Source organism: Erpetoichthys calabaricus, chromosome 15, assembly GCF_900747795.2.
Source record: "Erpetoichthys calabaricus chromosome 15, fErpCal1.3, whole genome shotgun sequence".
In the NCBI taxonomy this organism is placed as follows: Eukaryota; Metazoa; Chordata; class Cladistia; order Polypteriformes; family Polypteridae; genus Erpetoichthys; species Erpetoichthys calabaricus.
This window is the reverse complement of record NC_041408.2, coordinates 51353911-51370484: the sequence shown is the minus strand read 5'-3', so window position 1 is coordinate 51370484 and position 16574 is coordinate 51353911. Positions and strand designations below refer to the sequence as shown.

At 40.4% G+C, this 16574-nt stretch overlaps 1 protein-coding gene across 1 annotated transcript in view; it reads right to left on the bottom strand.

Moving 5' to 3' along the window:
- Positions 1 to 16574, bottom strand: part of LOC114665665 (signal-induced proliferation-associated 1-like protein 2) — a 310605-nt gene that overhangs the window by 152750 nt on the left and 141281 nt on the right. The window contains 2 exon segments of the mRNA XM_051919363.1: positions 2439 to 2627; positions 7095 to 7228. Coding sequence (XP_051775323.1) covers positions 2439 to 2627; positions 7095 to 7228 — 323 coding nt within the window.

Genomic DNA, 16574 nt, shown 5'->3' with positions numbered 1-16574 from the left:
GCACCCTTCCCAGGATTGGTTCCTGCCTTGTGCCCTGTGTTGGCTGGGATTGGCTCCAGCAGACCCCCGTGACCCTGTGCTCAGATTCAGCGGGTTGGAAAATGGATGGATGATTTATTTGGACTATGGAAATGTATTATTACAGCATAACGAATGGATAAATATGTGAACTAATCTATTGTCATGCAGAAAATTAGGATGACTTTCAAGGGGGCTGAATACTTTTGCGTGCCACTGTATAAAGCTCCTATTTCAAACTCCTGTATATGGTGTGTACCACTGGATTATCAAACCAGGCAGCACATGAACGGAAGGCCTTTGAAGACAGCAAGGGCAAGGAAAAGAGGTGGTTAAAAAAAAGTCAGCACCCCCCTTGAGAAGGGCCGTGTCATGTCACTTTCTAACCCGCCTCATCGTGCCCAGGTTTATAGGTGCCGCTGGAGCCTATCTCAGCTAGCACAGGGCACAAGGCAGGAACAGACCCTGGACAGGGTGCCAGTCCATCGCAGGGCAATCCCACACCTGCCAATTCAGCATCAGCAATTCACCTAACCTGCATGTTTTTGGACAGTGGGGGGAAACCAACACAGCTAGGGGGATAAATCAAGCAGTGAACCAGGCGCTACAGGAGAGTGGCTAGACAAAAGCTATGTGACAGTTTGGAGGATTCATAGAACATGAAGAAGGAAATGCGCTGGTCTGAACTCTTTGGGCAGAGCTGCAAGCACTATGCCTGGTGAAGACCAGGCACTGCTCATCACCCATCCAACACCATCTTTACGGTGAAGCAATGTGCTGGCAGCATCATTTACATTTAGGTTTACTAATTTGGCTGATGCCATTATCCAGGCGACTTGGATTAAATTAGATAAACTTTATTAATCCCAAGGGGAAAATGCAGATGCATACAGCAGCAGAAAAATAAAAAACAAAGAACATTACAACTTTTGAGGGAAACAATGGGGAAATACATCTTTTTGTTTTTTTGCAGCTGGAGCACAGAGAGGTGATGCGACTTTCCTCGTTGTTCCAAAGTGTCAGTAGCAAGATATGAACTTACAAACTCATGGGTGGATGAGGAGAATGGACAGAATAGAGGGAAGGGTGAATACAGCTAAATGCAGAGAGATCCTTGAAGAAAACCTGCTCCAGAGTGCATGGAATGACCCAAAGCATATAGCCAAGGAAACACTGGAGTGCCTTTAGGACAAATCTCTGGCCGTCTTTTAGTGGCCCTGCCCAGGAATGGGAGGTTTGATAGAGATGGGGGGTGTTTCGAGCGGGTGGGGAAATTTGTAGGGAAAAACCTGTCCAAATCCAGGTGTGCAAAGTTTATAGAGGCTTACCTAAGAAGACTTCAAGCTGGTATTGCTGCCAAAGGGGCTTTAAAAACTAGCAAACTAAAGGTCAGAATACTTCTATGAATGAGATATTGAACAATGTCATTTTAATTCATTTGCAAACCTTTTTGAAAATGTATTTTTTATTATGGGGTACTGAGGGTAGCTCTGCGATGTCCAGATCTGATCACAGCAGGCTGCAGTGGCTGCTGGTTTTCTTTCCTGCCACTTTGTTCATCAGTGACCAATTCTGCGGCTAATTGGACTTCTATTCCCTTCATTTTAATTGCTGTGCTTTTAAAGACTTCGTCTTTTAAGTTGATTTTTCGTTTTTCCTTAAATAGCAGCCAAACAAAAATGAGATGCGAAGTGAGCCAACAGATGACCTGCTAACTCTAACCTATTTCTCTCCAACCGGTATCTTAATTAGAAGACGATTCTTGTTGTTAATTAAACCCGTTACTTAATTTCATGGCTTGCTGGTGCTCTTATTTTGCTGGCCGCAGCAGACGTTTCCAAAATTGTTGATTTTCTTTCTTTTTCTTTTTTTTTTTTTTATTAAAACAAAGCCCAAGTAGATCAACATTACTGAGACCGTCGCATTTCTTTACTTCCAGATATTGTACGATGGACACTGGTTTGCTGGCCAAGTGTTGGCTCACTTTGTGTCTCATTATTGTTTAACTGCTAATTAAGGAAAATAGAAACAAAAGGGTCTGAGTCTTAAATAGCAAGTCAATCACAAAGAAGATAAAAGGAGTTAATCAGCAGCAGAAACGGGTCACTAGTGAAGAAAAGGGTTTGAATGAAAGCCTGCAGCCACTGTGGCCCTCCAGGATTGGAGTTGGGAACCCCTGGTGTAGCTTGATGGGCAAAAATGACAAAATTCACCCATTTAAAATAGAATCTACAAAAATAATAAAGTGTGCAGAAACTGAAGGGGTCTGCAGACTTTCTAAATTCACTGTACCCCTGAATACCTCGAGCCCATGTTTTCAAAACACCCTTACATTTTCACTGCATAAATAGGATTTATTTATATAGCGTCTTTCCCATGCTCATGAGATGAAAAAAGCAGAATGATAGTTCATAACATACCCCTTGCTCGTCCAGTTTCAGCAGTTGTTCAGGAACTTTGGGTGAGTTTGAAGCCAGCCTCAGGCACTGGATGTTCAGCTCTGGTATTGCGTACTCTAGGACCTCTTTAAGAGGCAGGCCCCGCGCTGTACCATGTCTGGCGGTGGACGGTACAGCATCCTCCAGTATGGCTCCCCTCAGAGTAGTAAGCTGCGACATGAAAAGCAGAAGAGCCCATTCATTATTCATGGCCACACATGTACCCAAGCATTAAAGCGCTATAACCTCAACTCCGCCGCAATGAGACCCGAGCTGTTTTCAGGTTGAGTGGAGACGGATACCCTCATTACGGGAATCACCATCGAAATCCATCATTGCACACATCATTAGCAGAGATTAGAAAATAAATAAAATTACAGAAGACTGGTACCTTTGATGTCAGTTGTCAAAAGCAAATAGCGACACAATTATTATTATGATTATTATTATTTTGAAGGCTTGTGAAAAGCCTTTGTGTCTGGACAATACGGCAGGGTTTTTTTTTTTTTTTCCCTTCTTACCATGTGAAAGAATCCAACTAGTATCATTATTTCTTGTTATGCAAATTAAACAGGATAGGGGGGCTTAATCAAATAGCTGTGCCCCACAGTTATGAAACAGCTGACAGTGATGGTGGCTCCCAAATGGTAGGTCAGGACCTGCTGCTGGTTAGCTGAAAGCAAACAGATGGGCCACAACAGGAGCAGGCCTAATAATTCCAAACGGATCACTCGTAAACAATGATGCCACGGAAGAAAACGTACAATTAGTGTTGGGCGGCTTTCATTTTAAAATCTATACTTTGAAATTAGAAGCAATAAACAAGGACTCCAGACATATGGGATATTTGTTAGGGGGGTGATTTTTTTTTTTCTCTTTAAAGATGACAGCAGCAAATGCAATTCAAGTTGGTCAAGCGTGAAAGGAGCAGTTGTTAAATAAATATTTAGACAACTCCCTGAAAGTAGGTGTACAGAAGCCGGGTGTTAAGGTTCCATTTTTAATGGGACGACGTGGACGAGACAACCAACCACACGCTCTTCTTGAAAAGCGCTGTGTGCGCCAAAAAAAAAAATTCACATTCTGCACATCCCTTTGCTCTAGAGAGTCTCGTAAAGTCTGAAAGCAGATGACTGGCTTTTTTCTGTGAAATGTTCAGCTGTCACCTGGTGATCATTAGGGGGGCTGCTCGTTCGGCAGCTGACCAGGCTTCATCTCGCTCAGACATTTGACATGGAGAGGAAGAACCTGGGAAAGTGCCAGGATGGGAGAATTTGTCATTTGGTCGTGTAATTTACTCCTCCACCGATATTCTGCACCCAGTTTATCTCATGGGGGGACGGGTCTGCTTTTTTATTTAATATCCGTAACATTAATGATGCGTATCAGAATGTTGACTACTTTAGGTGGCTGGAGGTGCTTTTATAATTTTTCGTTTTGGTTTTCAGGCATCTATGGAAGGTAACCAGCTCAAAACGCATAGATTCGTTAAAGTGAAATTTCTAACCAGCTTAACTATGGAAAGAAAATGACACATCATGTAAAAGCTGATCAAAGTATGTAGGATAATGGTAATAACTGGGGAAATTTTCAATTTGTAAGAGGTTTTTATGGAATCATTTAAAGATTCTATGCATTTTAACTGAATTAAATTACTTCTGTTATGGGTGCCCCACGATATTACTTTTAGTCACAATATGACCAACAAAATCTAGTACAAGAAAAAAATGATTTTGTACTTTTGAGTGCATTTTTGAATAAAATCGTGTCACTTAAAAATCTTTTTTTATATATTTTTTTGCCACCCTAATGTCACACATTACAAAAACCTTGACTTGGGTGGGAAGGTGATTTGACAGAAATGACAGAGTGGAGTCTTGAAGTGAAACACAACTTTCATTCACGTTCATTTCTCATTTCAGAAAATCCTAACCATTGCGAAACCTTACATGTGTGAAGTACTGGAAATGTGCGTCTGTCTATTAGAGAATCAAACCTTCAGTCTTTCTTAAAAAAGCCCAACACTTTATCCACTGAGCCAATATCGTCAAATCACTGAAAAGAGTATTTTGCCAAATGTGTACATAAATGATGAAAAATTGGTAAAATGAAGAAAGAAAAAAAAAGTCAAATTAGTTTGTGTACATCGGTCTCGAACCGTCGACCATTTGATTGAATGTTCAACACGAAAACCACTTGACAGATACTGCTTAACTGTCATATTGTAGTAATTTGACAAAACTTCTATATCAATTAATCAAAATAATTTAATTTAAAAAAGTCTATATTGGTCTTGAATCTTCAAACATTTGATCAAACGTCGAATACGCTAACCACTTCACCAACACTACTAATTTTTCATATTTTTGTATGTTGGCTAAAAGCACTATATTAATATATATCTGTTTCACTTGCAGTTAACAGACGTGGCTTGGCATAAACTTCAATTTCTCTTTTTTTTTTTTTTAAATCCCATCTGCTAACTCTTAACCATATAGTTATTTCTATCTTATGTCCTGTAAACAATAAAACAGATTGCTTGCAGTGGTGGCCTTTTACTTACCTGAATTAACAAATTTTCTCAGATTTGACTGTAACAACGCTATTTATAAAGGTGAAAATGTCTTCATCTGAATGCTTTAACGCTAACTATTTTAAATTACTTATGGGACCAGTTTACCTTGCATGATGATTGGATTTAACAAAAAGTGCACTTCTCTGTTAAGTTTCTCTTAAAAGAGGGTTGTTTTCACGCAGAACACTTCACCTGACAAAGCCAATTGAAAATTTAACTGCTGATGACAAGTAATGTTCATGTGTGGTGGGTGCAATTCATACAAATATGAAAAGATTATGCATACAGAGGCAAGAAAAGCGATGTGAACCCTTTGGAAAGAAGTGCATTTTTGTATGAATTTGTCATACCATATGGTTTGATTTTCATCTGCTTTACAATAATGAACAAACACAATCTGTTTTAACTATTGTAAAAAATTATTGTATTTTTCTTAAACATTTTGAATACATCAGTCAAGCATTCACAGTTGTAGGCTGGAAAAAGTCTGTGAACCCCTGGGCTGATGACTTCAACAAAGGCTAATTGGAGTCAGGAGTTGGAGTCCAACCAATGAAATAAGATTGGAGGTGTGGCTTACAGCTACTCTGACCAATAAAAAAAAACAAAAAAAAAAAACAAACACCCAAACATTCTGAGTTTGCTGTTCACAAGAGGAATCTGCTAATGTGAAGCATGTCTTGCACAAAAGAGATCTCAGAAGATCTCAATAATTATTCAATAATTTGTCAATAATGAGTTAATAATTATTGATTTGAATAAAGCTGGAAAGGATTACAAAGTCATTTTAAAGGAGTTTAGATATTCATCAGTCCAGGTTAGATAAACTGTGTCTAAATTGAGACGATTTAGTAATGCGGGTGCTCTTCGTAGAGCTGAACACTCATCCAAGCGGACTCAGAAGACAACAAAGAATGCTCAGTGTGCTATAAAAGAACTCAGAGAAACAACTGAAGGCTTGGAGGAATCATTGGAGCAGGAAACCATCTCTGGTCACGAGTCTACCATACAGAAAAAACACTGAACAGAGACAGTGTCCATGATAGGACACCAAGGAAGAAGCCACTGGTCTCCAAAAAAAAAAAAATACCATCGCTGTATTCCTCAAGTTTGTCAAAACCACCTTGACACTCTACAATGTTTTGTGGACCAAAGTAAACCAAGGTTGAATTGTAAAGGAAGAATATGCAGAAGTAAATATGGTGTACAAAGGCAGCAGCATACCAAAACATGAAAACATTATCCTAGTACAGGAAGCATCATGATATGAGGCTACTTTGTAGACTTGTAGGGGATGAGCAGTTTGTCAACACCAAAAGAAAAATGAATTCCCAAGTTTTTCAAGGTATCCTACAGGATGATGTCCAGGTGGCTGTCCATCAGCGGAAGCTCAGTAGACGTTCGATGATGCAGAAGAACAAGGACAAGTAAACCTACTGCAAAATGGCTTCCCCAAAAAAAACAAAATCCATCTTTAGGAGCGGACCAGTCATAGCCCAGACCTTAACCCAGTAGAGATACTGTGGAAGGACTTCAACGGAGGCCTATCAGACCAGACATCTTGGGAACATGGTTGAACTGACACCATTCTGTAATGAAGAACAGTCCAAAATTTCTTTTGAATGTTTTGCAGGGTTGATCCACAGCTGCCAGAAGTGCTTGTTAAAGATTTTTAAATCCAAGGGTTCACTTTTTCAACCTCAAAATGTGAACGTCTCATGGGTTTGTTCAATAAGACTATGTTAGAAAAACCTGTGTATTATTAGGGTAAGCATATTGTGTTTGTTTATACCTGTGACGTTGATCGACAGACAGAACTTTGGCCCCAGGAGGGACATCGGATTACATTTTATGACCAATTAATTGACAAAACCAGTTCATTCCATGCTTTTTTGCCGCTGTATATATAAATGTACATATAAAATACATACTTTAATACATCCCACATGGGAACAGGAAAAAAAGTATCGACATTGTAAGGAATTCATTTTATTCATGGTTATCAATAATGAGCTCTGCACATGTCAGCTTATTGTAGTAAGATATTTTCACTTTCTTCTTACCTCACTAGTCCGGAAGGCGACGCGGTAATTGTACTGCATTCCATCCTTCTCCTTGCCATCATCTAACTTCTCTCTTCTAATGCTAACAGCAACAGGTCCCAGGTTTTCATCCACTCCAAAGTAATTTTGATGTTCTGCAATAAAGAAGAAAGAATTGCTGCATACTCAATGCTCAAGTCAGTTAGGCAATTCCAGTAGAATAAGCGGAATGCATACAGACTAGACCCAGTGAAGAACAATACATCTCATTTCAAGTTCAAGTTCCCGACTCAAAGATCCTTTTTTTGTTTGACCACAAGCTTCAAGTCTTCATACAAACCTACTAGTCAAATTACAAAGCTTTTTTTTTCATTCAGAAAATTAAATTAGAAAATTACCAGTTTAAAACTCATGATTCATTACAGACCACTCAGCCAGAAATGCAGCCCATATACTGACCTCTAAAATACCACAAAATGAACCTGCTGCAGTAAAGCAGGGCTAAATGGTTAATTCCATGGCTGCTTCTGACGCATCTCCTTCCTAGTCCCCCTAGACCGACAATTGGTGATTCACAAAGCAAGTTAAGTTTGCAGATGATACCAACATCAGTGGATTGGCAGATAGCCTCAGATCTGTTGAATCAGCACAGAGTGACTTGGACAGCATACAGGTTTGAACAGATTCAGGGCAGCTGAAATTTAATGTCAGTAAATGTAAAGTATTACATGAAAGAATTAAAAATGTTAGGTTTGAAGACACAATAGGAGTCTGAAAATCAAAAGTACACCTTACGAGAAGGATTTAGGAATCACAGTGGACTCGACACTATCAACTGGCAGACAGTGTTCAGAAGCCATTAAGAAGGCTAACAGAATGTCAGGTTATATAGCGCCCTGATGTGTGCAGTACAAGTCCAAAGAGGTTCTGCTCAAATTTTAAAACACACTGGTGAGGCCTCGTCTGGAGTCCTGTGTGCAGTTTTGGTCTCCAGGCTACAAAAAGGACATAGCAGTGCTATAAAAGGTCCAGAGAAGAGCGACTAGGCTGATTCCAGTGCTAAAAGCTGAGATATTACAGTTTAAAGTAAAAGAAGATTAAGAGGTGACATGAGTGAAGTGTTTAAAATTATGAAGGGAATTAGTCGAGTGGGTCGAGACTGTGACTGTAAAATGAGTTCATTAAGAACACGGGGACACAGTTGGAAACTTGTTAAGGGTAAATTTTGCACAAATATTAAGATGTTTTCCTTCATGCAGAAAACCACTTGGAATAAGTGACCAAGTAGTGTGGTAGGCAGGAGGACTTCAGGGACCTTCAGAACTCGACTTGATGTTTTTTTTAGAAGAATGAAGTGGATAGGACTGGCGAGCTTTGTTGGCCTGAATGGCCTGTTTTTCTCTACATTGCTCTAATAAGACTAATCAACCAAAAACACACTGTACGGTGCACCATGTCTGAGAAAATCCATCCATCAGTTGGTAAGCTTGCTTACACAGTTTAGCATCTTGAGGGGCCAGTGCCAGGGTTGCCAGATTTGACAGGTGCTTTACAGCTCAATTACAATCCAGTAATGATTAGTCCATTTAAAGCAAAGCAAATTGCGCCCCAAATACACCTTCCTACTTCCAAGCTGCAAACATCCACGATCTTGACTTTCCTGACAGGTAGACTGGTTGTGTGACATTTCGCTGTCATTCAGTTGGAAAGAAAAAGAGATGGTCCCATAGACTAAATGGGGCGTAGACATGCAAATAGACATTTATAGGGTTTACAAACTCAGGCATAATTTCAAGAAAAATGAGGAATCAAGCCCAAGCCATTCATCCTACCCCACAGATTTAAAAATACAGTCATATGAAAAATTCTTTGGATTTTTGTGTATCATTGGCTGAGCTTTCAAAGTATCAACTTCCTTTTAGTAGATGACATGCCTTATGGAAACAGTAGTATTTCAGCAGTGACATTAAGTTTATTGGATTAACAGAAAATATGCAATATGCATCATAACAAAATTAGACAGGTGCATAAATCTGGGTACCCCAACACAGATATTGCATCAATATTTAGCTGAGCCTCCTTTTGCAAATATGACAGCCTCTAGACGCCTCCTATAGCCTTTGATGAGTGTCTGGATTCTGGATGGAGGTATTCTTGACCATTTTTCCATACAAAATCTCTCCAGTTCAGTTAAATTTGATGGCTGCCGAGCATGGACAGCCTGCTTCAAATCATCCCATAGATTTTCAATGATATTCAAGTCAGGGGACTGTGACGGCCATTCCAGAACATTGTACTTCTCCTTCTGCATGAATGCCTTTGAAGATTTCAAACTGTATTTTGGGTCATTGTCTTGTTGGAATATCCAACCCCTGCATAACTTCAACTTTGTGACTGATGCTTGAACATTGTCCTGAAGAATTTGTTGATATTGAGTTGAATTCATCCGACCCTCGACTTTTAACAAGGGCCTCAGTCCCTGAACTAGCCACACAGCCCTACAGCATGATGGAACCTCCACCAAATTTGACAGGAGGTAGCCGGTGTTTTTCTTGGAATGCGGTGTTCTTCTTCCGCCATGCAAAGCGCTTTTTGTTATGACCAAATAACTCAATTTTTGTCTCATCAGTCCAAAGCACTTTGTTCCAAAATGAATCTGGCTTGTCTAAATGAACATTTGCATTCAACAAGTGACTCTGTTTGTGGCGAATGCAGAAAGGGCTTCTTTCTCATCACCCTGCCATACAGATGTTCTTCGTGCAAACTGCACTGAATTGTAGAACGATGTACAGATACACCATCTGCAGCAAGATGTTCTTGTAGGTCTTTGGAGGTGATCTGTGGGTTGTCTGTAACCATTCTCACAATCCTGCGCATATGCCACTCCTGTATTTTTCTTGCCCTGCCAGACCTGCTGGGTTTAATAGCAACTGTGCCTGTGGCCTTCCATTTCCTGATTCCATTCCTTACAGTTGAAACTGACAGTTTAAACCTCTGAGATAGCGGTTTGTAGCCTTCCCCTAAACCAGGAGACTGAACAATCTTTGTTTTCAGATCTTTTGAGAGTTGCTTTGAGGTTCCCATGCTGTCACTCTTCAGAGGAGAGTCAAAGGGAAGCACAACTTGCAATTGATCACCTTAAATACCTTTATATCTCATGATTGGACACACCTATCTATGAAGTTCAAGGCTTAACGAGCTAATCCAACCAATTTGGTGTTGCAGGTAATCAGCACTGAGCAGTGACAGGCATTCAAATCAGCAAAATTACAAGGGGGGCCACATTTTTGCACAGCCAGTTTTTCACATTTGATTTAATTTCATACAACTAAATACTGCTTCACTAAAAATCTTTGTTCAGAAAACATCCCAGTACTCAGAAGTTCCTGGTAAATGAAAGATACACCACTGTTATCTTTTTTGTTTAAAGTAAATTATGATGCAGGCTGAGTGGGGTTCCCAAACTTTTCATATGACTGTAGCCCAATTGTGAATGAAACCACCCAATCTGGCAACAATGGCCAATGCCCACATTTAGCCAGCATTAGCCACTAGTCTATGGAAGGGCAATCATACAGCATCAGTCTGGAGTCGCCTACTACTGTAACAGCCATGTTTTTAGAGAATACAGAAAATACCATATTATAAAACACACACACACACACACACACACACACACACACACACACACAGAACCAGGCAAAATGTGCAAACTCGATGAAGAAGGTGACTGGGATGTGATTTGAACCAAGTCTTCTCCATCTTTGTGGTACCTGCATGAACATGTCATCACCACGGATCACAATTTCATTTATTTCTTACTTTATTTTCCAATGCCCTTCTAAAAATGAAATCTATCTGTAATTTAGAGCTTGTGACTATCAGAGCTCTAACATCATTGACTCGTATGAAATTTTACACACCTTTCATGTTATAAGCCAATGTCTAATGCAGTCAAATTATTTTCTTTATGGCTCCACTGAGCCCTATTTTTAACCACAAGAAGAGGGGCAGCAGTTTTATTTTTATTTTACAATACACATTTCCTGTGGCAAATTGACATACACAACCAATCAAAAGTCTGAGCAAAATCAGAAATGCTCATGTTTTTGATATAAATTGATGCCTTTTTTTATTAAGATACAATATAAAACAGAGAGACAGACATGTAAGGCTTAATATAAAACAGACAGATAAGTCAGACGCAATATAAAATAGATATGTAAGGCACAAAATAAAACAGACAGACAGACATGTAAGGCGTAATATAAAACAATGACAGACAGACAAGACAGGCACAAAATACAAAAGACAGACAGACAGACAGGTTAAAATAATATAAAACAGTCAGATAAGTCAGGCAAAATATACGTATAATAAACACAGACAGACAAATCAGATAAGTAAGGCACAAAATAAAACACAGACAGACATGCAAGTAATAAAACAAAGACAGACAAATAAGATGGGTGCAAAATAGAAAAGAGACAGATGGACATGTAAAACATTAATATAAAACAGACAGATAAGTCAGGTGCAATATAAAACAAAGACAGACAGACAGACAGACATATGTAAGGCTCAAAATAAAACAGACAAATATGCAAGGCACAATACAAAACTGATAATTTATAAATAGATAAACAGACAAACACACACACACAAAGAACTTTATTTGTCCCCAGAGGGACACTTGGCTTAGACAAACATTTTCTATTGGCATTAGCACTGCTGAAATCGGTTATTCTGTTGGATTGCAAGGGACTGACAATCATAAAGTTTAGTTCTGGGTTCAAAAATAGCCAAAATGAAACGACTTTCTGAAAGAAACATACCAATCAATTTTATACCAAGGTGTCCATTACTATCCTGACAGAAGACGATGAACCACACCTAACCAGGATAGAGGGGGTGGGAAGGCCCAGACGCTCAACTGCATGAAGAGGATGAGGACATCAGAGGGTGCAGTATGAGAAATAAACACGTTACACGCCCTTCATTTGGCTTCTTTTTAAAATTCCTTTAGGAATTAACACCACATATCGAATTAAAAAAAAAAAAAAAACCCGTCTCCTCTTACGAAGCTGTATGCCTGAGGCTTCCCCTTCTTTTTCTGTTCCGGGTACTTCCAGTTTGCCCTCCTCTTTCAAGACAGAAACGGACACCTTTGTATGAAATCTTCAGTTTCTTCAGCAACTGATGCGTGGGATAACCTTCATCATGCAAAACAAAAAACACAACAGACTGGCATGTTTCTTTTTGGCCTTGTTTGGGCCCAACACTGAACTCTAGGAATGTCAGTACATTACAACCCAACTGAATAGAACAACAAGTACGTACCAGTGGTGTCAATGCAATTACAAAGGTTTCTCTAATAACCAGCTAGCATTTAAAGGAGACTAATTAAGGATAAGCCAAGAGAGGCAACCATTACGATACTGAAGGAACGGGGCTTTGCAGTCATGTGAACATTAAAAATCAGTCATTTCAAGCAGTAATTGTCATTAGAAACCACAGGAATTCCTTGGTTATTTCTATTTTTGAATCAATTGAATGGTATCTTCTTAAAAAACAAAGTATCAATTTCTATCAAAAACAAGAACATTTCTGTGCACGTCCAAACATTTGGTGGGTAGCGTATGCCATGATTGCGAAAGCCTTCCCTCAGCTTGAAAACACGCCACGCTGATCTCTAAACACTCCTCTTATTCACGCTGCTAAGGCAGCTGCTGACCTTTGAAGGCGTTTCGATGGTTTCCCCTCAGGTCACAGCGCTCACAGAATCCAGTGTCCTCATGACACTCACAGTAATTCATGGGAGTAATCTGACAGAAGTGATGTTGACAAAGTCAGATTTTACCATCCCTATCGACACCATTGAAACTTTAAAGCTCGTAATTTTCTTTCTTTTAAATAAACGAATACCACCATTTTTCACTTGTTCAACAAACTGTACTACAAAAAAAAAAAAAAAAAGTTGTCACTTATCTGAGTGTCAGTCATGTAGCTTCTCGTAGGAGTCTCCTGCTAGGGTCATTGTCAAGTGCCTAAGCAGCCATTTCAATTGATAAGACCCTACCAAAAAACTGCACTTGGGGGGGTTATAATAATAATTACAATTATTTGACTAAATACAAAAAAGAAGATGACATTACATGTACTGTATATTGGGCTCAAAGTGCTTTACGTAGGGAGTGGGGAGCCACTTCAGCTACCACCAATGAGTACAATCCACCTGGGTGATGCGATGGCAGCCATTTTGCAGCAGTAAGTATCTACTGTTTGTTCACAAGATAAAATGCAAAACGAGAAGATCAATTTAACCATTTATTAAGCCTTTAATTTAACTGTAGGGTCATGGGAGAGCACAACCTATCCCAGGAGCATCACCTACAAGACAGGATCCAACCCTCGATGAGGTGCCCATGCATTATTTGTATATCGTGTTGACTGGAGACATTTGCCAACGCGTCTTTCACAGCGACTATGCCGTGTTCGCCAGTGACCTCATTTGCCAAATATTATGGTAGAGCAACCAGCTTTGACAAACTCGCCATTTGCCCCATGATGCTTTGCAAGGCCATCGTGAAATTACAAACCAATAGCAGCCAATGTAGAATTGGATAGTAACCCCCGAGTTTTAACGCTGATGCAACTAGTGGGCTAAAAGCGCACATACAGAAGGAAACTGGCAATGTGTCAGTGTATTAGTGTCTTAAAGGTAATCTCGTTTTGTATGGGCTTGTACATGAGATGTGTTTAATACAAAAGTATTACCCAGAATGCTGTGCAGTTGATGCAAACAGGAAGGAGTGAAGACTCCATGTGCTTTAGTGTTGCGCTTACTAGGTAGCAGTAGCAGTGAGTGAGTGAAAGTATCAGGAAGAAAAAAAAACAAACAGTCCCTTCTGGTTTAAGAAGGGAGACTCTCTGCTATGGAATCTGTGGGGGGTAAACCTTAGTGAATTCATTGTCCTTCTCTGCCACTGTCTACAATTTCTGCTATTAAATTCAACTCATTTATCTCAAGGAGGCACGGTGGTGCAATGGTTCGCCATCAGGGACACTTAGATGACCACTGAACCATTAAAATTGACTCTGACAAGAAACTAGACGTGAAGAAGTCTAGGCGAAGACAGAGGGGTCTTTAGTAGGAATGGTGTCAATGGGACGAGCTGGCCTGGAGTATTTTCCTATGACCCTCACCCCCAATCCTATCAGCCCATGCTCCCAACCAGTCTGAAGTTGACAAGGCCCAGGACAAAAAGGAGGTGGTTGATACTGGAAGAGGGGCAGGCAGGGGTGGAAGAAGAAAGAATGAGAAGGATGGTGGTGCCGAGATGACAAGGAAGATGGTCAATGTGAGAAAAATGCTCCACAGCAAAAGATTTCATGGCCTAACTACTGGTTGGTGGATTTTTACCAAGTTCGATTCCAAGTTCAGGCTGTTTATGACAATCTACAAAGTCCCCCAAACAACCACACCGGGGATAGGGGGGATTGACACCAGTGGCATCGCTAGGGGGAGAGGCTTACGGAGATGCAGCCTCTGACCTCAGCTGTGTAGCCCCTCACCTATTAAATGCATGTATGCCATTAGCCCCTGATCTTTGAGAGGTCCCTCCTGCTTAGCGGTCCGTTAATGGCTGCTGACAGTGAGAAAACTTACAGAGCAGGGGCTAAGCTCTAATTAAGTGCTGAAGCTAGCAACACCGCTGAGTGACACCTTGTCACACCTGCTGCGCTCGGGAAAAGGATCACTGAAACATCTGCTCAGCAGCTGCCCAAAAGCCCTGGTCAAAGGCCGTTATGGGTGACACCGTTCTGAAAGCAGTGCTGAAGTGATATGTGCAAGCAAATGTCAGCATTCTCTTAAGAAGTTCATCTCCTTCGTCAAAACTGAAGACGAGCGAACGGCCAAAGGCAACATCTGGCATTCTTCCCACAGCTTCTGACTGGCAGCCACAAGTAGACCTGGGTAGACATGGCTGAAATTTCATGGTAGCAACAACCCTACAGCCAGACATGACCATCTTTCCAGATTCCATTCCACCAAGCAGGTGATCCTGGTAGAGTTCACAGTGCCTGGGGAAGAACGCATGGTGGAAGCTAATGAAAGAAGTGCCATGAACTGGTGGAGCAGCGATGGAAGACTCACTGTGAGCTGGTTGAAGTGGGCCGTCGGGGTTTCATAGGACTTTCTGTCCTGGGCATCATGAGGGAAGCCAAAAGGAAAGCCCTGAGATCCAGAAGTGGTAGAGAGAGAAATGAGGAGGCTATGGATTAAGAGAGCCAATCAGTGTGTGGCTGCTACTGGAATGCAAGCTGAGGTCTGATCATGTGGACAGGGTAGACTTTGAAAGACCCTCAGACCAATCCAACGATTTTAGGAACAATCATTGATGATGCAACCCAGCACATCCTAAAGATCTTGCTGCCCCTCAAAACTTGCCCAGTTTCTCTTTCCCCATTAACTTGAATGCTTTTCAGCAAAGTTTCTGGACATTCTGCCCAACTCAAAGTGAATTCAGCAGGGTTCGCTCATCGGCATCTGCAAGAGACTATTCAGCTGCCATTTTAAATGTCAATTATTTTAAGCTCTATCTGGACATGTCAAATACCCCCCCCCCCCCCCCCAAAACATCTCACTGGGATGCTCCTGCAAAAACTTTGACATGCCAATTAATCGTTACATCTTTAAAATTTCCAGGGGTGAAGGCTGAGAATACCGCAAATCCAGGATATTTTGATACGCACACATTAATGTGTAACCAGTTATGGAGAAGCGGTGGAGCTGTAGGACATGTCTTGTTACCACACGCCTGAATGCATCGTGAAAGACGAGGCCAGAGGCCAAGTGGTGCCAGCCACCCAGAAGTGAAGCTCAAGATGTAGTATAGTGCCGCATGTCACAAAGGAATCTGTCTATTGCTTTGCTTCAAAAAAAAAAAAAAAAAAAAAAATACAAATGTAAAAGTATGTAACACAAAATGTTAATAATAAAAAAATAAACAGTAAATGTTTGAAAGATACAATTTACAACACAAATTGAGGTTTGTAACCTGCTAAAAGAACAACCGTGGAAATGAAAAAATGTAAATCTTTTGACACGATGAAACCCTTCAAAGATATAAAATAAATAAATAAACGCACGCACAAGGCCCATCAAATCCGCAGACTGTTTCAAAAGCAATTTCTCACGCAAAACCTTTCCCCTGTTCCTTGGGATCAGCCATTAGTTAGTGCGCAATCCAAAAAAGCGGTGATTAAACCAATCCATCAACTCGCCACCATCCACGGCGGCCTTGAAATGCAAGGCGATGAACACACAGATAAGAGAGGGAGGTTGTCATAATTTTCTAATATCACAATTTTCATGTCAAATAAAACAAAACACAATTCCCCCTTCGAGAAAGTAATAAAGCCCCATGCTAGTGACTGGCCATTTTCATATTTGCATGTCTTAACACATTTGATTTACAATTTACGGTTTGTTTGGGA